The sequence below is a fragment of the Diabrotica undecimpunctata genome, chromosome 1 (assembly GCF_040954645.1).
Source record: "Diabrotica undecimpunctata isolate CICGRU chromosome 1, icDiaUnde3, whole genome shotgun sequence".
Taxonomy (NCBI): Eukaryota; Metazoa; Arthropoda; class Insecta; order Coleoptera; family Chrysomelidae; genus Diabrotica; species Diabrotica undecimpunctata.
In genome coordinates, this window is record NC_092803.1 from 158,762,187 (window position 1) to 158,788,294 (window position 26,108).

Sequence of the window (26,108 nt, forward strand, 5' to 3'; positions counted from 1 at the left end):
CCAAAATGACAAATGCCGATATGAATGTCAAGCACAAGAAACCATCCAACATTTTACCGAAGGTTGCCAGTCATTTACTGTAACTGAATATAAGGAACGGCATGATTCAGTAGGGAAAATTTATCATTAAAAGATAGCTATGAAACTGGAACTTCGTCAAACAAACTCTCTCATATTATTAATACATTAGAGAGAGTACACAGAGAGTATACTCTGTATAGATCTCAAGTATGGATACTTGATATTAACAACTTCAAGCTATACTTTGACTGCACTGTGTTTATAGACCAAACACTAGCACAAAATAGACCAGATCTCGTACTAATTAATAAACTAACGAGAAAAACAACACTAATCTATATGGCGATACCTAACAATAATAAACTGCGTATTAAGTACAACGAAAAGATCGCTAAGTACAGAGATCTGGAAATTCAAATACGAAGACAATGGAGAACGGAAAGTACTCAGACAATACCTATTATTCTTACTAGTACTAGAGTCATTCAGAAGAACCTCCTAGAAACCATAAAAAAGCTGGGTCTAAATGTACATCTCTGTAAGACTATGCAGAAAGCTGTGCTACTCTCGACGTCCAGATGCGTACGAAAATTTTTGGGAGATACCCCGACGTATCAAGTAACCTAGAACTCGATAACACGGAAAGAGTCCAACCAAAGCTCTATTATTTTGATACCGTAGGTATGTGGAATGGGCGAATTTTCCCCTTAGAGGGAGTGTAAGCCATATGGCTAAATTATAATAATAAAATATCTAGTGAAACTTAATGAAAAATTGAAAGAGATACTTACATTTCCTTTGCAAAAGCAATAGCTTTAGTTTTTGATATCTTATTGTAGTCGCATATGGTAACAGCAGGAAAATGGTAGTGCCAAATTGGGTAATGACTAGTGTCTGTAACTGTAACAGTAGGTTTTTCTTGGAAACTTAAATATGCTACGCACAGAAGAACTAAGGCTGTTATCAAAGATAGGAGGCAAATTAATGTCCAGAAGAATCTAAAATCGTACGTACGTGACCATTAATTTCTTTATACTATATAGGATAAAATTTAAGGTAGGTATACCATTTTTCAAAGTAAAACGTTACACGTTACAATTGATATAAAATGACGTCACTTATATTTAAAATTTCCATAACGTCAACCTTAGAGTTTTAATTTTCCTAACAGCTAATAATACGAAACCCATACGGAACTACTTGATCTTTCATAGGCATCAACATGGTATAATAATCAGAAAAATGTAATCATTATATTGGGAAATTTATAATTAAATTGATTAAATAACCAAAAGCATTTGTTATTATTAATAATATAAATTTTATGAAATAACTTCTAAGTCTAATATTCCAAAAAGTAATAATTTTAATTAAATAGATTAGACAATTGTACGCAACTGATACGGGAATACTTCAAATTTTAATGACAGTTAAGCGTGTGGCAAAATTGTTTAAAGTGTTGCCGCGTTTCTAGAGTAAGAATTTTGTTTATGTTTTGATTTCTTACACAATTTGATCATAATATACTATATATTAATAAATTGTAATTTTAAATACATATTAAATTTAGATTATTAGCTTTAAAAACTAATTATTGTTGTGTATTGTATTTGTGCTATGCCAAAACAACTAAATAGTCTGTAGAAAGCTGATACGCTTTCATATAAGATAGATTATTTTAAACAAGAAATAATGGCGGGACGTTTTTTTTATTAATGCTCTAAAAGAGGTGAGTTTAAAATTTAGAATATATAATTGTGTATTAAAATGTTTTCTTATGTATTTTAGTGTGTTGCAGTAGTCTTAAAACTAAGTGTATTACTGTTAATATAATAGTTTGACAAATCATTGACATTTTAAAAATTCCTTACTTACTAACTATTCTGATGTTTTGGCAACGCTGTGGGGTTCTGACGTCGTAAATCTTGAATTACGTGCAATGATTTTTTTATGAAAAATTCTATATGCACTTACAACGGTAGGAAATAAGAGCTTTATCCATCTATCGAACTTTACACTAGAACGATTTAATTTTAAGTTTTAAGTTTTAAATTTTGGAATATAACTCATAAAAATTATTTAGTAGAATTATTTTCATAATTCCAACAAATTTTAAATGCAGTTTAAATACTTTATAAACTGTTTTTTGAAGATTATGTATTTTTAATAGTTTATGAAATAATATTGGGTAAGGTAGTGGCTCCCTTTGCTGACAGTACTCCAATAAGCGACACCAGAATTTGTTATCTTATATACTAAAAGGCTAAGCCCTTTTCTTGTGCGCAATACTCCTCCTAAACGGTGATAGATAGGAGAATAATTTTTTCGAATAATTAAACAGATTGTTGAGTAGATTCCCCCTAAGGTTTAAAATTTAAAAAATTCGAACCGGTTTAAAAATGGCGGCCATAAAATGAATTTTTCCTATAGTAAAGTATAGGAATTCAATATTATACACAATGCAACAACCGTCAATTCTCGAATGCTGGAATGTACCAACAAGTGTTTCCACTTAAGGAATAACGATAATGACCACTCAAAATTCGGGATCCTCCTGTCTCCGATTTTAATTTATGGGGTCTGTTTTACACTGTCTGATGAGTTGGTATTTTTTTATTTTTATGTTTAGTTAGAAAGTATTCTGTTTCCAACAAGTGCAGCGTGTGTAAGGTGTTGTGATTGATATTTAGAGATTTAGACTACGTTTTGAGTTTAATACTTGAAGAATTAAATAATGAAGTAAGCATTACTTTGTTTTTAATTTATTAGTTAGAAATATATTATTAATTTTGTTGGGAATAAGCCACAATTTTACTTTAAATTAGGTTTATTTTAAATAAATAAATAAAAAATAAACTTATTATAAAGTAAAATTGTGGCGTATTCTCAAAAAAGTGGAACAGTAGGCGGTAGTGTAGACTAGCGCGGAGCATCATACTGTTTTCTGTATTTTTTAAATTTAAATAATATTTAAATATAAATTTAGTTAGTTAGTTAGTTAGAGTTCTCAAACCAACTTCTTTTTCTTAAACGTGGCATTTTACAATCTAAAATGTGCAAAAAAAGTTACTTCCGGTTTTACTTCCGTTTTTATTTAAGAGGGGCGGAGTCTAATAATCATATTGTTTCCGTTTCCTAATGTAAATCTTCCTGAAAATCCTAAAAAACTACTGTATCGATTTTCAATTTAAAAAAATTGGCGTCGATACAGTTTATTTTTAGGATTTTTGGAACATTTACACCAGGCGACGGAAACGATGGATCGTTAGACTCCGCCCCTCTTAAATATCAGCAAAACTTACATCAAAACTCGATGTCGAGTTGGTCCGCTAGTTTATGTACTAAAACTATTTAAAACAGTACAGTCTGTAGTATTGGCGGTCTTTGCTTCCTTGGGTAATAGTTCGAATATGTTGGCATCAATGCGCCGATAAAATAAATTTTAATGTTGGTGACATTGACTAGTTTTATAAGTAACGTAAAAGTGCACGTTTTGCCGAAATTACCAAGCAAAAATGCTAAGAAAATAGTTTATATCAATTGGGTGTGTGACGTTAATGTGTATTTAAAGGGTAAGTCTTTTAGTGTAGATCCATTTAACAGTAATATAAATGTACGTATTTGTTGTTAAAATTACCTTATGTTAATAAAGTAAGGTTAGATAGGGGATGTCAGTTACTGCTACAAGATCTGAGGGAGTATCCAGTAAGCGACACTAGTGTCAGCTATCGGGTTTCACATGTTTTTATATTTTGAATGAATATTTAAGTAGGAAGCACGTAAATAAGCCTGTAAATGCAACCAAAATTTTATAATTTCATGTTGTACCAATAGCTGACACCCATTTCTGATAGTGGTTACTAATGTCAGCTACTGGGTCCAAATAATATTTGTTTAATAATTTAGATTTTCTTTGTTTTTCAATAATTTCAGTTGACAATGTCAAAGAAATATTCTAATGAGATATTACGTCAAGGCCTGGCAGATATTGACAAGCAAAAAATATGGGGTCCCAAGAACTACATTAATATATAAAAAAAAGTGGTAAATACCCTAGAGAATGCAGAAAGGGACCTGCTACAAATTTAACCCCTGATGAAGACAATCTGTTGGTCAAATGGTTATTTTATGGTTTTCCAGCAACAAAGCTTCAGCTCATTGATTCTGTAGAATTCATTTTTAAACTTAACAAAAGCGAAAATAATTTCAAAAATAAAAGACCTGGCAAAAAGTGGTATTCTTGCTTTCTACAAAGACATCCAGAGTTGACACAAAGAGTTGCGCAAAACCTAACCACCGGGAGGTCATCTTTCAATGAAGAAAATTTACGCCGCTGGTTTAGGGATATTAAATCATACCTTGAGGAGAATCATTATTAAGACATTTTTAATGTTCCTAAACGAGTATTCAATGCTGATGAGTCGGCTTTTTATATGAATCCTAAAGGAAGCCGAGTTCTTACACGCAAGGGAGATTCCACTGTCTACAGCCATCTACCAAATGACGAGAAAGAGTGTCTTACTGTTCTTATGACAGCAAACGCAGCAGGAAACATTGCCTCAGGCATGGTGATGTTTCTATTTAATGCTATTGTGTAACTCTATTTCATGCTATAGATTTTGAAGGTTAGGTTCTAGTAATTAAAACTTTATCGTGGCAAGTCAATAAAAGAAATAGATTGTATTGATCTCATGAGAATCATAAAAAATGGCAAAAATCCCACCACGTGTATTTATTTAACACCTTTATGAAATTTAAGTTTACTTGCAGCAAAATACAAAAATTGCAAACAAAAGCTGAACTCTCTAACTATAAAATGCAAAGTCATATATAACTATATATGACTTTTGTCGATAGGGAACTTGGATCAAAAGATATGGAATTTTTACTGTCGAGCTGATACAAATTTTATTGAACATTGATTTTGCATTCTACGCAAAATGTGCTAAAAATATTTTTGTTTAAATTTATCTCAGCTACATTTTTATTTAAAACATTTTTTTCAATGGTGTACAGATTCCTGGTAAATCGATTTTTTTGTGTTTATACCCCCCTATGAGGGGTTTTTAGGACAAAGCCAGGGGGTAAAAGTGGTAAATTTTCTTGCATCTTTTTTGAAGTCCCAAAATAAATATTCTCGGCAAAATTTAGCTTGTTCGTATGATTTTTCGAGATTTAGTAGCATTCTCGTCTCTGACGACTGGAGTATTATTTTTTTAAATACGACTAGAAAAAAATACTAAAAGTGATTTTTATTTCTGAAAAAGGTAAAATTGACTAAACCTGATAAATTTTTAAGTGTATTTTAAAAATTAGACCTATCCAAAAATCATTCATATCATTCATGTTTTTTTTTATTTATTTATGCCTTAAGCTCTTAGGATCATTGGCGTTGTACAATTTAAAGTTTTACAATTTATTTAGTACATTTATGGAATATAAGTATGATGTCAAATTTTTCATATCAGTTCCGTCACTTAATATTGCCTGTAAGGTATTTTGTAATTTATATTAAAGTCTCTCCATGCAATATAAAGGACACTCCAGTAAAATATGGCGAACACTGAGCACTGTATTGTCATCGAATGCCATAGTCTGTGGACTAGTGCGCATTTCGATGCGCATCGCCCCGCCTCGAATTTTCCCATTGGCTCTTGACCTGGAAATCATTGGCAAATTTCAGGACAACCAGGTCAGCCCCTCACGGGCCCTCCGAGAGCTTAGTGCTCTTGGGGCGCTGCTTCCTGCTGTTCCAATTATACTCTGTGGCTGAGATATTATTCAACTACAATCTGATGTTTTATTTCGACCTATATTTTTGTCGTGTAAGAAATATCTTGTCTTTTTCAAGACAAACCTTCAGAAGACCACGACCTGATGCTTTATTTCGACTTGGTGTACCTTTGTCATATAAGAAATATCTTGTCTTTTTCAAGACGAGCCATCAGAAGATAAATATTTACAAGTCCATACGCTGTAAATGGACTTGGGTAGAGGAGCTCTCGACTGCAATATTCGAAGCCCTCTACAGAGCACCCAGAGATAACAGAAGGTGGTTAGACTCTTATTTGTTCCCCCGAGGTGACAGTATCACATACGTAGCACTTTGGTTTTAATTCACTCTCCAGCAGATGTTTATGGGTGATGGCGGTGTGGTCTATTCTAAGATGAGATAGGATGGTTTGATGTATACGCTTATTTGGAATTGATTTCCAAATAGAATATAGAATGTTTTACTTCTCGTAATTTGGATGTTGACTGATTTCACTTGGTCTGCCAATCATTGATTATTAAGTTCGTGATTATAGGTTTTATATCTATTGGTGGAATACTTCTGATTTCTAGGACTCCGGACTCGAGATTGCTAGTTTTGCCAAGGAATCTACTTCTTCATTACCAGCAATTCCGATATGGGAAGGAATTCATACAAAGTTGACATTTATGTTCATAGTTTGTAGTTGCTGATTTAATAAGTAGTAGACTTGACTAGGCTAGGATATAAGTTATTTAGGGCAATTACAGAACTTAGGAAATCCGTAATAATCACAGGGTTTTGGATACTATTTTCTAACACAAAATTTATTGCATTGAGAATAGCGGTTAACTCGGCTGAGTAAATGGATGTTAATTTAGAGAGTTTCATTAATATTTTTGTTTTATTAGTAATCAATGCTGCTCCCACTCCATCTATAGTTTTAGAGGCACTCGGAAGACTCTCATACGTACTTAAAAATAAAAATATACCTCAAAGACTGTGAACCAAAGTATTTAATTTCTGTATCGTACCTGTACTTACATATGGAGCTCAAACCTGGACATTCACTAAAATAGACATGGAGAAGATCAAAAAAACTCAGAGAGCTATGGAACAACAGATGCTGGGTATCTCACTTAAAGATCATAAAACCAATGAAAACATTCGTAATAAAACAAAAGTAAAAGATGCTGTCTAGTGTTAATATCTGGTACACAATAGGTATCTGGAAATTTGAATTCAAGTTCATTGAGGTATCTATTAATCCTTTCATAAAAAGGAAGGCCTAGCATGTGTTTTAAAGATATTCCTAAAACGATCTGAATTTACATAGTGGTTAACAGAATTCATAGGATTTGCTGGTATTGATGCCGCATATGTTAGTGAAAGTTGTTTTCTTCGGAATTCCAGGGGGACTTCTCCAGCTTCACAGTGTAAACTTTTAGTACGGCTAGTATAAAAGGCACCTAGTATGGTTCGCAAAGCACTATTTTGTATTCAATCGAGTTGTTTTATGATATATGGTTTTGCTGAATCATAAATAATACAACCGTAATCGAGTTTGGACCTGATCAATGACTTGTACATAAGGGTTTTACTATCTGCTCCCTACGTGTTTTATCATTTATCTCTTAACAAAAATCTGCAGAGTCTAGCTTTTACTGGTAAGTCACAAGTGGAGATATTATTATTTATTGCAATAAGAAATAGAGTGACGCTTAAATTAGATCCTTGGGGAATTCCGTTTTTTTTTTTTTTGAATTTTTGTATTAGATAAAGTATCGTTAACTCGTACATTTTTTTATGAATTGTGCTATATTACCTTTTATTCCCCATCGACTAAGTGTTTAAATAATATCATGTCGCCAAACTGTATCGTATGCTCTAGTTATGTCAAAAAATACTGCGATACATTTTTGTCCACATGCCATTGCTTCATGAATTTTAGGCTCTAAACTAAGATTATCCAGTGTTGAACGATTTTTCCGGAATTCGCTGTGTTTCGGGGCAAGTAATTTATTATTTTCTAAAAACCACATTAATCTGTTGGATATGATTTTCTCGAGAACTTTACACATTACACAAGTTAGAGAAATAGGTCAATATGAATGTGACAGAGATTTTGGTTGATTTTGTTTAAAAATAGAGATGATGATAGATGAACTCCAGATTTTTGGAAACTTGCTATGTCTCCATATATTATTATAGATATTCAGCAAGATAAACTAAGATTATCCAGTGTTGAACGATTTTTCCGGAATCCGCTGTGTTTCGGGGCAAATAATTTATTATTTTCTAAAAACCACATTAATCTGTTGGATATGATTTTCTCGAGAACTTTACACATTACACAAGTTAGAGAAATGGGTCTATATGAATGTGACAGAGATTTTGGTTGATTTTGTTTTAAAATAGAGATGATGATAGATGAACTCCAAATTTTTGGAAACTTGCTATGTCTCCATATATTATTATATATATTCAGCAAGTGTTTCTTTGCAGATAAGGGAAGTTTTTGAAGAAATATTGAAGGGATGTTATCAGGAAAGGGAGAAGAGTTTTTCGTATTATTGAGTGAGTATTCTAATTCATCCATGGTTATGGGATAATTTAAAGGAGAAAGGTCATCAGGCGGTATATCAATACCTTTGGATTCCTCTCTTTCTTTTTTGGTCAAAAAATCTGGAGGAAAACATCATCGCTTGAGAATCTTTCAAAACTATTAGCTAGAATATTGGCTATGCCTAGAGGGGAAGTGTATATTTTTTGTTTTTCTTTTAAGAAGTTAATGTCGTTTGGGGTATTTTTTCCAAATATCTTTCGTACCATTTGCCACACTTTATTAATTGGTGTAGAAGAATTTAATTCTAAAACAAAATTTTTCCATGGATCACATTTAGTTCTTTTAATAATTAATCTAGCTCGTGCTTTACATCGTTTGAATTCTAATTTAGTTTCAAGTGTATTGTATTTTCTGAATCGATTTAATGCTGTTTTTGATAGTTTAATGGCTTCTTGACATTCCGAATACCAAAAAGGGACTGACGAATTTAATTGCTTGGAATTCATTTTACCAACGGCTTTTTTTGCGGCATTTAATAAAAATTGGAAAACTCTTGAATTTGACTATCAATATTATTATTTGATTGTAAAATTTCATGTAATGCATTCATTTCATTTGAAACTAGATTATAATACTCTTGCCAATTTGCATTTTTGAGATTCCATTTTTCAACATTACAAGAGTATTGTATACTGTTAGGATTTGTTATTACAATCGGAGGAAAGTGGTCACTATCATTTAAATCAGAAAGCACATCCCAAGATAATGTCGCTGATAATGCTGGAACACATATTGAAAGATCTATGACAGAGGATTTACCAGTAGAAATGTCAAAATGAGTATTTCTTCCATCATTTAGTAGGTTTAACTGAAAATTGTCCAACTTCGATTTCGATTCTACGACCTAATGGAGTAATTTTATTTGATCCCCTTATGTAATTATGTGCATTAAAATCTCCAACTATTAGACGAGGTGAAGTTATTTGTTTAATCAAATCTGAGATTTCATCATTGCTTGGTTTTTGTGTAGGTGGAATGTATATATTACATATGTTCATTTTTAAAGGCCCTTTGATAGTAATTGCGACTGCTTCAAGTTGTGTATTGATTTGAAGAATTTCTACATTGATGGATGAATGAGTGTAAATTGCTACGCCACCACTAGCATGGTCTACATTTTCTCTGTTTTTATATGTACATGTGAAGTGTTGTGTACATGTGAAGAATGTTTTTTAATCATTTGTTGTAATATCTCAAGGCGAGTGTAATACCCTCGTAGGTTTCACTGGATAATTGAGAAAGCCATTATAATACATCTTTTACAATTTCATGTTTTGTTACAGGTAAAATGGTTGAAATAGAAAACCAATATATATATATATATATATATATATATATATATATATATATATATATATATATATATATATATATATATATACAGGCTAACTATTACTACGGTAAATGTTCATATGGATAATTAAAGATTTCCTGACAGAGGATTTAAAGACAAAGTAAATAAAATAAAATATTTTTTATTCTAGTTTTTTTTTTCTAGTAGTTTATTCGTAACTTAAAATCAGTATAGTAGCAATTATCTGTATCCAGAAATTTAGTGTCTCAATATAAAAGTTATTTTAATAACAGCTGTAAAACTGAATAATCCCGTGTAAATACTCTATTGTTGTATAATTATCACAGCTACCAAAGCTGCCAGGACCGGCATAATAGCCAAGCATAGCACGAGTGTATATAGGTATATATAATCAGATCAAATATTATCATTCAAGCATAATGTCAAAAAACTCTTTTTATAAACATACAAATTTCCCATAATTATTGTTATTAATCATTATTTTAAGTCTCAACGAAAGAAAATGTTTTGTGTGTGTGTGTTTTATTGGCACTAGTTTTCACACTGGCCAGTCAATTTCATAATGATTTTTTTAGACTATAACTTATCACTAACTCAGGGGAGTACTGTGTAGTGTCTGTGTTAAGTAAAAGTCTTGTTACTTTAGTAAAGTCGACTTCATTGTCTTTACAAAGAGACGCTAATTATATCTGAACGTCTGAGGTCCCTTCGGTGAGTACCGATTTACTCGTTTTAAAAGGTTCATATTTATTCATGTTGACTTGTTATGTTTGTTTTCCGTTTCATGTCTGAAAAAGTTGGCAAAAAATGGGAAATATTCTTTATTAATAATTTTACGAAAAAAATTATTCTTCATTAAAGGTTATGCATCACATAGAAATCATTAACAGATAATCTTATAAAATATTAAGTGGTAGATAGGAAAAATCAAAATTATTAATTAATACTGAAGAGGAAAGTGATTTTAAATTTAGATATGCAAGAAAATGTAATTTTAAAATGTTTGTAGCTATTAAAAATTATGTCCAAGTTTAGATTCATGGCCTTCTAATAATTAAATAATACATTTAAAGTAAAAAGTAAATAAAAAAATACTTTTGCATTTGTTGATTTTGTATATTGAATAAGGTAAATTAGAAATAAAATTAAAAATTAATGCACCTACTGATACATCATTAAAAGGCCATGAATCTAAATTTAAAAATAATTTTTAAATCCTACAACCAAATTAAAATAACATTTTATGCTGCACCTAAATTTAAAAGCACTTCACTTTTAAGCATAAATCAATATTTTTGATTTTCGGTGTATACCACTTAAACTTTTATAAATTTGATTATTGATTATTGATTTCTATGAAATGCAGAAATGTTTATGAAGAATAGTTTTTTTTCATGAAATTAATAATAAAGAAATTTCCCATTTGTTGCCAACTTTTTCAGACATACTTTATACCTTACTAACAATTAAAACACTTGTTTCCTTACATGAAGTATAAAATATAATCATATTTAGCTATATGTATATATCTACATTAATTCATTTTAATTTTCAGTTCACCATTTTATTATTTCACTTGCAATTTTTTTAACAAAACAAAAATTGTTTATGACTATCAAAATTTGGATATATTTAATAAAGAATCGAGACAGAAAATATAATAATTAATTAATTCTAATACTCCATCAGTTTATGTATTTTTTCCCTTAATTATCTAGATATTTATTTAAATTAAATATGTAATGTAAATGACAAATAAAATATAAAATTCGTTAAGCTGGCTCTTTTTACTATTTACCTGAAGAGGCAAATCCCTTTATGGCTTCGACTTTATCAGCGGGATACTTTTAAATTCTGCATAAGTCAGTTCTTATAATTGTGAATGAAGTATAAATCTAATGTAGAAAATAAGAAATAATTGTTAACTTGTAACAATTATTAACTGCAAGTTTAAATTTATTATTTTCAGTGGTATTTTACATGATATAAATTATTCAAATTAACCATAGGTAAAAAATATTAAATTATAACGTTCGTAACACCTTTTTCTAGAAACAAAATTATGACGTATGAAAGATATATATTTTTAAAACATAATATCTTTAAACTATTCGTTAAAAAACAATTATGATTTTTCTAGTGGTTTATTCGTAATTTAAAATTAATATTGTAGTAATTATAAATGTAAATCTAATGTAGAAATAGAAATAAGGAATCGGTGTTAACTTTTATTAAGCAACAATTATTAATTGCAAGTTTGAATTCATTATTTTCAGTGGTATTTTATATTATACAAATTATTCAAATTAGCCACGTGTACGTAAAAAATATTAAATTATAACGTTCGTAACATTTTGTTCTAGGAACAAAATTATCACGTATGATAGATATACTTTTAAAACATAGTATCGTATAAACTATGCTTTAAAAACAATCAGATCATTCTTGCGTTTTTAAATATTCATAACAACTTGAAGGTAAACAATTAAATAAACAAATAAAATGAAATCAAATCCATAAATAACAGGAGATGGTTATATTAAAATTATTACAAAAATATCAAAAAGTAAAATAAAGAATAAACGTCAACAGGCTCCACGTCTTCGATGTCTGATTCTAAAAAAGTATCTTTTATAGTTTCAGAATAACGTATCCCACTCAATTCGTTTTGGAAATAAACGGGAGTTACTTTTTCCGTCCTCTATCATATTTGGACTTGATATCGGTAAAAGTGAACAACAACATGCCATTAGAGGTACTTTGGTATTATATATTATATTTCAACCCTACCCTATTAAGCAGATTTGTTAGTGCAATATTTTACTGTAACATTAAAGCAATTGCTTTTTCTGAAAGTTACTATTCTTATTTTACTTATTTTCCCGATGAGGCTACTTTTAAAGTACTTGTCAGCTGTAGAATCCCACTTAAAAAAAATCATCAAAAGTTATTCTTTCAACCTGATAAGAAAAGGGATCATTTCTTGCTGTGCTAAAAACGGTATATCATTGAGATGGCATGTAAAATAACAGTATTCTTTAGATTCGCTTTAACCCATTAGCGCCCACCGTGACTATATGGTAACGTAAAACACATGATTTTTAAAAATTCTGTGGTCCACCCATGGAACTAGTCAGCCACATGTTTTGAAAACTATCGTTTCTAGGAATACTTCAGGTACCCATAAAACGTAACGGATTCGTATTTTAGTCTTCTCTCAACCGTCGAGAGGTAATCATGACAGTGTGGTTTGAGTTTATAAAAAAAGATGGACGTCCGTTTTGAGTAAGTATATTTCGATAGTCTTCTATAAAGTAGTCTTCTTATAGTAACGATATTTGCATATTTAAAAAAAAACTAAGTTTATTATACCCCCACTTATTATAAATTGTTGTATTTTATCAACAATTAATTGTAGAGAATTTGCTAGGAATAGTCAAAATACGCCATTACCATATGGTTGCAGTGGGCGCTTACAGAGTCATTACCTTATTTTTTTTCAGTCGTGGATTTTCGTTAGCAGAAGCGCTAGATATGGTTTACGGTGAGGAGAAATTAGCCGAGCAAGTCGATAATATTTTTATAACACCGCCAGATGTAAATGGTGCTGATACAGACGAGAATTCTGCAAATTAAGATAAAGGTGGATTCGTAAATAACCTAACAGGTGCTTAGTTGTACAAATATTGATATACCTACATATTATAACTATTTATTTTTACAGGTAGGCAGCTACGAACGCAAGCAGAAATACAACTTTCTAGCAATGAAAGAATCGGTACTGACAATGAAGAAGTGCAGACAGAGGTAAGTATAACCAGTAATTTTTTAACTTGCTTAGGTTTAAAATATATATTTTTCTTACAGTCAAAAGCAGTAGTGGAGACATCCGAAAGAGAAACTAGAGCATCGTTTTAACTATAGCAAAATGAAAGAAAAGATGTAATAATGAAAAAATGTCATCATCATCATCATTCAATCTTCGCTTATCCACTGCTGAACATAGATCTCCCTCATAATTTTCCATCTATTTCGATCTTGGCCTCTTGCATCCAATTCCTATGACAACGTTTTAGATCGTCAGTCCAACGTGTTGGTGTACGACCTTTGCTTCGGTAGGCATCATCTCTTGGTCTCCATTCCAGTATCCGTTTTGTCCATCTAGTATCTGTTGATCTGTATGAAAAAATGTGCTTGGGTTCAATTAGACTTAAAGAAGATTATTCTAGGTATGAAAATCTATCATGTCTTGATATCTTCAGTATAATTTTTGATGATGAGACAGTAAACTACTTAGCAGAAGAAACTCAACGATATGCACAATTTGTAAACCAAACTCACCCATGCATTACATCTAGAGAAATACGTTATTTTATAGGTATTCGGGGAACAATCCATTACCATCAAAGATAATTGGGATACGCATGATGATGTTAAGAACACTTTAGTTTCTAATTCAATGAGACGAAATAGATTTCTGCAAATTCAAAGGTTTTTGCATTCCGCAGGTAACACAAAAGTATGGAAAATTCGGCCATTGATTGACAGAATAAAAACAAAATATCTTGAAAATTTTGTTTCAACAAAAAATCTATCATAATGATGAGTCTATGATAAAGTATTATGGTCGCCATGAATGTAAACCATTTATACAAAATAAACCAATCCGTTTTGGTTATAAAATGTGGTCATTAAATACTTTTACTGGATATCTGGTAAACTTTGACCTATACCAAGGAAGAAGTCCACGTTCATATAATCAATATGATAAACTTTTTGGCAAGTGTTTATCCCCTTTAGTTCGAATGCTTAAAGGGATAAATCAGTCAGATTTACACCACAACTTACACGTTGACAAACTATTCTCAGGACTTAATTTATTTAGTTACCTACGATTCTTGGGGTACGCTACAACTGGAACAATAGGGTAAAACAGAATTCCACCTAGCTGTCCCTTGGAAAAAAAGAAGGAGTTTTCTAAAAGAAATCGTGGATATTCACAACATGCAATAGAACAAAACAGCGGTGTGTTACTGGTGCGATGGAAAGATAACTCTGTTGTTACAATGACATCAACGAGTTGTGGTGGTTCAGCATTAAGCACGGTAAAAAGATTTTCTCATGAAGAAAAACGCCACATTGAAGTAAGTCGGCCTCACTGTATTGCTGAATACAATTAAAATATGAGGGGTACCGACTTGATGGATCAAGGTGTTTCAACCTACTCAGCAGTTCGAGTAAAAAATAGTACTGGCCAATTGTAACATCGTTTTTGGATGTTGCAGTCCATAATTTATGGCATTTATATAAAAAAAATTAAAAAGATATATCCTTTCTATTGTTCAGAAGAGAATTGGCCCAAGTTTTTCTCGTAAGATATGGAAGTCCTTCCTTATGTACAGGAAGACCTCGTCTACATAGACAGAACTTGCCAGATCTTTGTTTTGATCGAATCGACCATTTAGTTACACCAAACAGCAGAAGGCGATGTGCTGGTGACGGATGTGCAACATCTGAACGAACAATGTACCATAAATGCAACGTTGGTTTGTGTGTTAATTGTTTACAGGATACCACACCAGACGATGAAAATATTCTCAAATAAATAAAAAAAAATTTTTATTTCAACGATCCTAAAAATTCCTTAAGCGTCCAACGTTACCATATCGTAACACCATATAATTACAAAAAAAAGACATGAAACCAAAAAACTTGTTTTTGTGATTAAAATATTAACATTTTCATCTGATTAACCCTAAAAGTAGATTTACTTTCTAATAAAAAAAACTTTGGCGCTAATGGGTTAATAGCGCCCACGATAGATAACATATAGATATATATATATATATATATATATATATATATATATATATATATATATATATATATATATATATATATATATATATATATATATATGTATATGTATATCTAGGCCATGCAATTAAAAACGAAAAGGAAAATCAAACCCTAGAAATAAAAGAAGGACACAATTGTCATGGGCTGCTTTTGGTAAGTTGAGCTTCATTTTAAAAGATAGAAAAATCCCAATACACTTAAAACGAAAAATCTATGGCACTTGTATACTACCAGTTGCAACTTATGGATTGGAAACTATGGCAATAACAAGAAAAAGATAAAAGCCTCAGAGATAAAATACCTAACACCGAAATACGTCGAAGAACTAAAGTAACCGACATCATAGAAAAAATAGCGACATTGAGATGGCAATGGGTAGCACATGTAGCAAGACAAGACACCAACAGATGGTGTCTTGTCTTGTCTTGCTGTCTACTCGCATATATGTGTGACCAGTAAGTAAATAATTGTTCTGCATGGTTTTTAAGTCCTTTAGTCAATCTTGATAAAATACCTATTAAGAATCCTAGATATTTCGTTTTCACCCCTTTTGCTGTCACTTGCATTCCAGTAATAGCAAGAAACTTAACGCGTCCCGTGTTCGTACTCCTATAGTACGGATGATCAGACCTCACCAAACAACTATTAGAGCTATTCCAAAAAATAATACCACATAACAGAATACCACAAGAATGAAAATCAACCATCTTAATACATTTTTTCAAAAAGGGAGACAAATTGAACCCAGTGAATTACAGAGAAATTAATTTATTACAACACTATTAACACAACACTAAAATTAACAGCCACAGTGATGAATAAAATTATAACACTAGCAGAAAAACAACAAGGTTTAAGATTGGGTAGATCATGCACCGACGGTATATTTATGAGGCAAGTGCAAGAGAAATCATTAGAATAGACAAATTTGCATATTTATGTTTCGTGGACCTTAAAAAGTCATTTGATAGAGTCAAATTAAATGACGATATTCACTTATTGTACGCAAGAAAGATACATATAGAAATAAACAAAATGATTGATAATATTCACCAGAACAACACAATAAAGGTAAAAGTAGAAGAAGAGCTAACTGACCCAATTGAAGCTGGCACTAACTTAAGCCAGGGAGATTCCCTAAATGAAATATTAAAAAAAGCAAGAACTAAAAAAGGATATCAAAATGGGAAAAAACAACTTAAAACAATCTTCTATGCAGACGACACAATGCTAATGTCTCATAGTGAAGATGATTTACAACGTATGCTGCACCAATTTAATATTAGTTCTCTGCAACTGACGGAAGGCGATATACGTCATATTTAAATCGCTCATATCGGCCAAATTTGCCATCGCGGTAAGATTTTCATAACTTATTATTATTATTAACTTATTATTTGTTGCATAGCAAACTGCTACAGTAATAGTAAAAGTGATCGCACTTTTTAACGATTTCCACGTGAAAATAATAAAAAGCATCAATATGAAAGCTGAAAAATATTTGAATATTTTAAGAAAACGTGTAACAATAATTCCATATTTTTAGTCTTAAAATTAAAAAAAAAATTTACTTTTTAATATTATTTCTTGATGACATTAAATCAGAATTGAAAAAAGGAAAAATTTACTCTAATTATATTTAAAATAGTAAATCTGTATTAACAATTGAACAAAAAATGAGGTTAGGATTAGGATGTCAAAAAATCATTATAATCATAATACTCTTATTTAGCGTAGATAAACTCTGTATTATAAATATACAAATTGGTATAATAAATATAAAATATATAAATTAGTATCACTCCAGTCGTCAGAGACGAAAATGCCACTGAACCTCTAAAAATTATACGAACAGACTGAATTTTGCTGAGAATAATACTCGTAATTTTGGGACCCCAAAAAAGATGCAAAAAAGTTTATCACTTTTACCCTCGGCTTCCCCCTAAAACCACCCTCGTAGGGGGATAAAAACGTGAAAAAATCGATTTACCAAGAATCTGTACACCGTAGAAAAAATATTTAAAATAAAAAATGTAGCTGAGATCATTTTAAACAAAAATATTTATAACCATTTTTTATGTAGAATGAACCGTTCTCTTAGAAACAACGCTTGAAGCGACCGTCGATTTTGCATGTCAGTTAAAGCACGAAATCAATGTTCAATATAATTTGTATCAGCTCGACGGTAAAAATTCGATATCTGTTGATTCAAGTGACCTATCGACAAAAATCAAGATGCGTTTTAAAGGTAAACAGTTGTGTACAGTTTTTGTATTTTGCAGCAAATAAACTCAGATTTTATACAGGTGTTAAATAAATAAATTTTGCCATTTTTTATATTCTTACGAGATCAATACAATCTATCCCTTTCATTGACGGGCCACTATGAAGTTTTGGTTACTAGAGCCAAACCTTTAAAAACTGTAGTATGAAATTTTAGTTATGCGTTTTAACAACAAATGTGAGGCATTTGAAATATGCTTAAAAACGTAGGATTTATACTTTCATACAACAAACGATCTAAAACATTTAAAACTTCTTCTTTAATTACACTAGTACGTTTTTCTAAAGAACAAAGCTACTGCAATAATCTACACCAAAAAACTGTCTTCTTAAATGCATTTTCCGTGACATACGATCGTTTTTAATGTAAAACATGAAATTCTGCGTTTTTTATTCATATTTCAAATGCCTCACATTTGTTACCACAACTCGAAATTGAAATTTTAAGTCATAGGTTTTAAAGATTTTTTTTATTTATTTACGCTGTAACCACAAGGGTTATTAGCGACCTAAAAAATATGATACAAGTGGAGTTAGAAAAAATTACAATAATTGATACAGTCCTGAATCTTTAAGATAACTTATTGTGTTTTTAATGTTCATTTTTTTTCCTAAGGCTTCCTTTATATTATTTGGGATAGTGTACTTCTTTCTTGCTGCTTCATAATATGTTTTGCATATCATCATATAAGTTATTATATGCTTCACGGAGAGTGTTACTTGACAATTTTCACACATTGGCGGCACAGTTCGCGTAAAGAGGTGTTTATGTGGAAAGTTACTGTGTCCTAGTCGCAAACGTGTTATTCTCACTTGGTCGTGTCTATTCGCTGTGGGTTGGAGCCACGGTTTCACTAATTGTTTGATTTCCTTGAGCTTATTTTGTGATGCACTCTACACTTATTTTGCCACGCACTTAACACTTTATATTTTATTTATGACAGTTATCTGAAGAATTCTCATTAATAAGAATGGAGTCCTGGCTGAAGGATACCAAGCGGGCTAGTTCATCTGCTTCTTCATTTCCTTGTATACCTGAATGTGATGGAACAAACATAAAATCAACAGTGATCTTATTATTTAGAATCTCTTTTTCTGATTGAACATGTAAGGCAATTGGATTATTGGTATATAAACGTTTGATAGTGTGAAGTGAACTTTGTGAATTTAAATTTTAAGGATGTATTGGGTGTGAGGATGCTGCACCAACACCGTCTGAAGATTTGGATGCGTAAGTGTATATTTTATAGTGGTTTTTATAAGTTTCCATTTCTATTAAGAATGATTGTTTGATCAGGTCTGTTATAGTCTTTTTTATATATACTAAGGTTAGTATTAATCTTGGGAATTGGTATTAACCAAGGTGGAGAAGTAATTCAAGATGTAGGTCATAAAGGTTTCTTCTAACTCTTTCGTAAAATGGTGGATCTAGTCTTGTCGTAGAGAAAGTGTCTCGAAATCGATCTGTGAACGTATTGGTATAAGTAGAGTGTTCTTTATTACTAGCTATTTTAAAAGCATATGAGAGTTAATTTGCATCGTAAACTTAGGGGTGGTTCTCCTGTTAAGCATTGTAAACTTCCACTGGTGTCGTTCGAAACGCACCTGTAGCTATTCGTAGAGCTGTGTTTTGGACAGTTTGTAAGGTTTTTCATACTGATACTTTGCTTGATGAATAAACTATCGCACCATAGTCGAGTTTGGATCTAACTAAAGATTTATATACATGTAATAGTGTATTTTGATCTGCTCCCCAGTTTTTTCTGGAAATAGTTTTCATAAAATTTAATCCTGCTTGGCATGATTTTTTAAGGTCTTCTGTATGTTTTTTCAGGAGAGCTTTTGGTCGAAAACTATACCTAAAAATCTGATTATTTGTGAAACTGAGGGTTTGATTATATAGCTTCATATGTGGAGTTCAGAATGTAATGTTTTCGTGTGAATAAAATACATTTAGTTTTTGTCAGTGAAAATTGTAATCCGATAGTTATAGACCTAGACCATAATTCTAACTGATTGATTGTTTGTTGTAAATGTTTTGGAATAGATGTAGAGTTTTTTCCTTTGGCAAGTAAAACTAAATCATCAGCGTATAATCTTCCTTTAACAATCGGTGAGCATTGTTGAAGTATGTCGTTTATGGCTATTAGAAAAAGGGTTGAGCTTATAACTGATCCTTGTGGTGGTTGTAAAGATTGATCTCTAAAAATGAAAAGTTTACTACAACTGGTCAATGAAAGTGATCAATTTTATTAGCCCTCACAAGAATCGTGAAAAATGGCAAAAAATCGCGCCACGTTAATTTATTTAACACTTTTATAAAAACTGTGTTTATCCTTGGCAAAACACAAAAAGTTCATAAGAAAGCTGCACTCTTTGCCTTTAAATCACACCTTGATTTTTGTCGATAGGACATTTGAATCAAAAGATATCGAATTTTTACCGTCCAGCTAATACAAATTTTATTTGAACGTTTATTTCGAGCGCTTAACTGACATGCAAAATCGACGGTCGCTTTAAGCGTTGTCTCTAAGAGAACGGTTCATTCGATATAAAAAATGCTTATTAACATTTTTATTTAAAATTATCTCAGCTATATTTTTTATTTATAACATTTTTATCTACGGTGTGCAGATTCTTGTTAAATCGATTTTTTCACGTTTTTACCCCCCTACGAAATCCCTGGGTGATTTTTAGGAGTCAACTCTCTGACGACTGGACTATATTATATTATTGTTTAATAAAAATAAGTAATAAGCTAGTAAAATGTTTAAAATCTATAATTTATTTTTAACTTACTGTGTAAAAATATCATTAACATTTAAACTATAACTTTATTTGTAATACATAAATACTATTACCAATATTTATATATAAATAATTAATATACAGGCAATAATTAGGATTAATTACACATTGATTTTATTACTGCTGATTTATAAATGTTTTTAATGGTGTAAATATTATGGTGATTATATAATAACCTATAGAGGGCGAGACCTGTTCAGCTGACCAACATGTTAATTTCCCCAAAATAGTAAATCGCTAATGAATTGAATATGCTAAATGTTTTTACTATAACCATGTAAATTAAATATATATTTTTAATTATACAAATTTTTGTTTTATTTTAATAAAAATAATCGAGTTACAAACAATTAACACTTACTTCTCCAAAAATATCCTTTTTGGCAAAATAATAAATCTATAGCCGTGCAATGCAGTATTCAAGCAAAACTGCTTTGCCTCCCTCTTAAATCTTGATAAATTAGATGCCATCGCTTCTCTCTCTTTATTAACTCTACTTAAATAGTTCAATTTGAGTTTTATTCGATTACTGGTGTATATTTATTTACTTTCAGTAAAATTTCCGGATTGATTTCTTTGTTATCGATTTGATTTAGTCCAGGAAGTAGTTGATATACTGTATTTAAGTTGTAAAGACATAGTTGATGTTCGCTTTCAGAAAAAACTTTAAAAATAGTTTAAAATTAAAATTTAAAAAATTAATTTGAAAAGGAACATTTTTTTAATAAGATATCAATGTATGAAAGTAGTGTAAAAAAATTCTCGACCCAAAAGGAAAAAATAATTTTTTTCTAATTAAATATTAATTAAATTGTATAAGAAAAAAGTAATTTTGCTAAATTTATAGACTTAATTGAAGAATTTTATGCTGTTCCTTTATATTTTTTTATTAAGTTTTTTACAACTTAATAATAACATAATACGATCTAGAAATCGACCCGGCCACTCAATCACACACCTTCTACCAAATTAATCTATTTCAAAAAATTTCGTGTTAGTATTGATGCACGTCATGAATACAATGTAGTAATGCCCCGTCTTGCTGCATTTATATCCTTTCATCGGGAAATTCTAGATCTAATTGACTTGGGAATAAGGTAGATAAAGATGGAACTAAGCCGTGTTATAAAAAATGGCCATGTCTTTCTCTAGAGTATATTACACCAGCGCCAACAAATTTTTACTAGTTGGTGAGAGTAAGTTTTCCTCATCCAATGGAAGTTAAGATTAACGACAACTAAATTTATTTACATGACCACTCAGAGTTAAATTTAAACTCAGTGAAAATATCAATTTTGGAGATATCTGATTTCCATTGGTAAGTAGCGTGGAAAATTATTTCAAAAAACCTATCTCTGTCATATTTATAGTCCATCAGCAACGTATTATAATTTTAGAAGACATTTGTAAAGTAAAGTCTCTACGATACAAACGCTCTGGAATTTCCTAATTTTGCTAATAGTATATAGCAGTGAATAGTGTACTAGAAAAGCGAGCTGAACCTCAGGAGACTGAAACTCCGGAAGCCCTGATGAAAACTTCATTAAGGAAGTCGAAAGCTCAATACACCCAAATTCCTGGTTCCAACCAGACACAAGACCTTAGTTAAAATATATTTACAATAAAATTTTTTGCTGCATATTACTATATGACTTTTTATTTTCACGAGCATTTTTTAATAGCAATCAATGCACAAGAACTACAAAATATAATAAATGCGGTAGTTCACCACATCGAAATGTTCAGTTTACATCTAAACGTTTCCAAAACTAAAACTTTAGTATTTTCAAAGACACCAATAAACATACATGAGTATGCCAAGGGTCAAATATTAGAACAGGTAAATTCCATAAAATATTTCTAAGCAAATATCAATAGTCAGTGTAATCCAAAAAAAGAAATCCTATCAAGAATCGAACAAGCAAGGAAAGCATTTATGAGCATAAAAACATTTTTAGTCTGCAGCTTAGAATCCGAATGATCAGATGTTACGTTTTTTCTGTCTTGCTGTAAAAGTTGGACAATAGACTTTGAAATACAAAAAAGAATAGATACCTTTGAGATGTAAATATATAGACGAATGCTGAGAATTCCATGGGTACAAAGAGTTACTAATGTTGAGGTACTTCGTCGCATGTGTAAACAAAAAGAATGACTAGGAATAATCAAAGAGAGGAAAATGCAATACTTGGGTCATACGTGAGAGGCGAAAGACGAATTACTTTAAGTTATACTGGAAGGAAAAGTACAGGGCAAAAGATCAGTAGGAAGCGGCCAGAACTCGTGGCTAAAAGACCTGAGGAGATGGTTCGACCGCTCATCCGCAGAAATGTTTCGCGCAGCAGTTTCCAAAACTACAATTGCCATTTGGATCGCCAACCTTCGAAAGGAGACGGCGCCATGAAAAGCAGTTAAAACTTCCTTATGATAGATGCTTTCACAGATATGGACTGATGCTGATTTTTAAACACAAAACTACATGTTTCCCCAATATATGAAGAAGTTAACATAGCATTTTCTTTTCTCCTCTCATCTGACTGATATCTTCAAGAGTTTCAGTGTGAAAGGGTTTTCATCCCATTCCATTATTCTTCACTGTTACTTACGGATATATATATATATATATATATATATATATATATATATATATATTCGAAAGTATTTATATATATATATATATATATATATATTATTATGATCTGCCTTTTCTTACTTTTTATTTAACTCTTTATTTATTTAACTACTTTAATTAATTATTTAATTAATTATCTAAGTGCCGCAAATCATATAAAAAAATCTCAGGGTGCCATTTTATAAAAATAATAAATCAGCTTAGGTTATACTTATATTTTCTCGTGGTTTCAAATATCTCTTAATTGTTCCTTCTCGGGATAAAATAAGGAAAGGAAATAAATAGAAATAACATAAATATACAAGTACAAATATCTTTTATTATCAAAAGAAATAAAATGAAAATTTTTAAATATTGCAATTTTTGTTCATATGTTTTTGTACAAACCATTCTGAATATTATAAAAAGAAACCTTAATTTATTACGCAATATTTATAATTATCTTTTGAAGTAAAAAAAAATGTTTATTATGTTAGGCTACCAATCAAAGCCTTCTCCTTTCTAAGTGTCCACCTGTCAGCATACCAACAAACTCTTTCTCCAAAAACATGAGCAGGCCTCTTTTACCAGTACTCGTTCAACAAACTCCAGAATTCTCTCCTCTCTTTCATATACTAACAATCTTCACTTGGACTTTATAGAATCCAGTAGGTATTCGACTTCTCAGCTTGGATCTATCTCTCGTTCTACCTCTCAGCCAATCACTTCTAATTATTAAACTACTGGTACTTGCTTCTAAATTGACTACACAAAACTTCAACGCTTCTCCCCGATGACCATCACATAATAATCATTTTTACTCCAAACTTTCAAAACATTCACTCTCTTTTCCCATTCCAAACTCGCTAACCAATCAGAAAATTTCTATATCCCGCCTCTTAATTGATATCAGAAAAACCCAAGCATCGCTTGTAAACAACTCTCTTTGAAAATGATCACGGTTTTTTGTGACTTACTTTCTAAATATAATAACTAGGTACCTGGCGGCTTTTGGCCTTTCCAGCGAAGCAAAACAAAGGCTTTTAAAATATTATATCTACAAATACCGGGAAACAATTGTCTATTCACTTTTAAGTATTTACTAATGTTTTTCAGTCCTTCAGGGTAAAACTCATCATGGATAAACCCACTGCTTAAATCTACTTATAACAAATATTTACAAATCGATATACAGGGCGTTGGAAATTTATGTGCCCGCGTTCCATAACAAAATCAAATTTTTATTCTGTCTTTGATAAAATGAATCATAACAATATATATATGAAAGTAAATGATTGCATATCATTTCAACTCGAATTTTGCTACTGTTCTACATGTGTTTCGAGTTAGTCAATTCTCATCAAGAACACTTGTAGATAAATTGTAAATTCAAAGCTTTTTACTGGAGGCTAGGAATAACATTTTTGTACTTAGGCAATTATTTATACTCTACCAGCCAAATACTAGACTGCATTTCATTTCAGTTTGAACTTCCACAAGTGTTTTTGATGAAAATGACTAACTCGAAACACGTGTAGAACAATGATGAGATTTGAATTGAAGTTAAATGCGATCTTTTTCATCTTGTTTAACGTCTTTTTTTCTACGTAAAGAGTAAAAAATATAGTGTTTTCAAGGGTGAAATGTAGACGCATGTCGGAGTAAAAGGTTATTCTTAGCATCGTTCAATAGCGTCTAGTAAGAAGCTTTGAATTCGTGGTTCATCTAACTCGCTATGGAAAAGAGGTTTCCTGATATCTTGCTGCTTCGTAACGATGTTGCCGCTAGAGTAATCAGGCAGTTGTGTGTTGCTAATGAGAGTTGAATAACTTGAAACAGATGTAGAACAATGGCGAAATTCGAATTGAGATGAAATGCAATCTTCTACTTTCATTTAACGTCATTTCTTTACTTCTTCTTCTTCTAGCATTTTATATGTAGGTTTTAAAGCCTGTTTCTTCTTTAATATTAGCCTCCTAAATTGTTTAAATTATTGCACCATCTTTTTCTTGGTCTGAAAATATTTCTTTGTCCATTTGGTAACTTATCTCATGCTATTCGTACTATCCTATTCTTTGCCATTCTACTAATGTGTTCGTTTCACTACTGTTTCCGTTTTGTCATCCATCCATTTATGTCTTCTATATTGCATGCTCTTCTTATGTTTTCGCTTTTCTCCCTATCCTATAGACTTTTACCTGATATTCGTCGGAGTATTTTCATCTCTGTTGTTTCTAGTAGTCATCTCGTTTTAGCTATGTCAGGTCTTGTCTCCGCCGTGTATGTTAATATAGGTCTAATTGCTGCTTTATTGATTCTTGTTTTTGTGTCTTGTCTTAGGTTTTTGTTCTTCCAGATTGTGTCATTAAGAGATCCCGTTGCTTTACTTTTTGCTTTATTATTTTCCCATTAATTTCGATTTTACGTCGTAGTGGGTATTTAGATGTTGTCATACATTTGGTTTTTTCTGCTATTATCATGTTATATTTCTTTGCCGTTGTATTGAAGATATGTGTTAATCTTTGGAGCTCGTCTTCTGTCTCAACGATTAATGCGGTTTCGTCTGCATAACATAATATTTGGATTTCTTTGTTCCCCATTCTGTAATCATGACATTTACGTACTGCTTGTATTATTTCGTCCTTTATAATATTAAAGAGAAATGGGCTTAACGAGTCACCCTGTCTGACCATGTAGATTATTTTTTCGCAATATCCGTCTAATTGTTTTGGGGTTACATCTTTTTCCAAACTGCCTTACCACCTCATCTCACAACTTTGGTGCACTATTTTAAGGATTATTTGCTATTTCTCTGAAAATCCATCTTTCTTCA

General features: G+C 31.1%; 1 protein-coding gene across 1 annotated transcript in view; it reads right to left on the minus strand.

Annotated features, from left to right (window-relative positions):
- LOC140441057 (sodium channel protein Nach-like) overlaps positions 1–21,144 on the minus strand; it is a 53,739-nt gene extending 32,595 nt beyond the window's left edge. Inside the window, exon 1 of the mRNA XM_072531481.1 lies at positions 21,026–21,144. Within this exon, the coding sequence (XP_072387582.1) occupies positions 21,026–21,135 (110 nt within the window). The 5' untranslated portion in view covers positions 21,136–21,144. The remainder of the gene's footprint in view (positions 1–21,025) is intronic.
- Between the last annotated feature and the right edge of the window lie 4,964 nt (positions 21,145–26,108).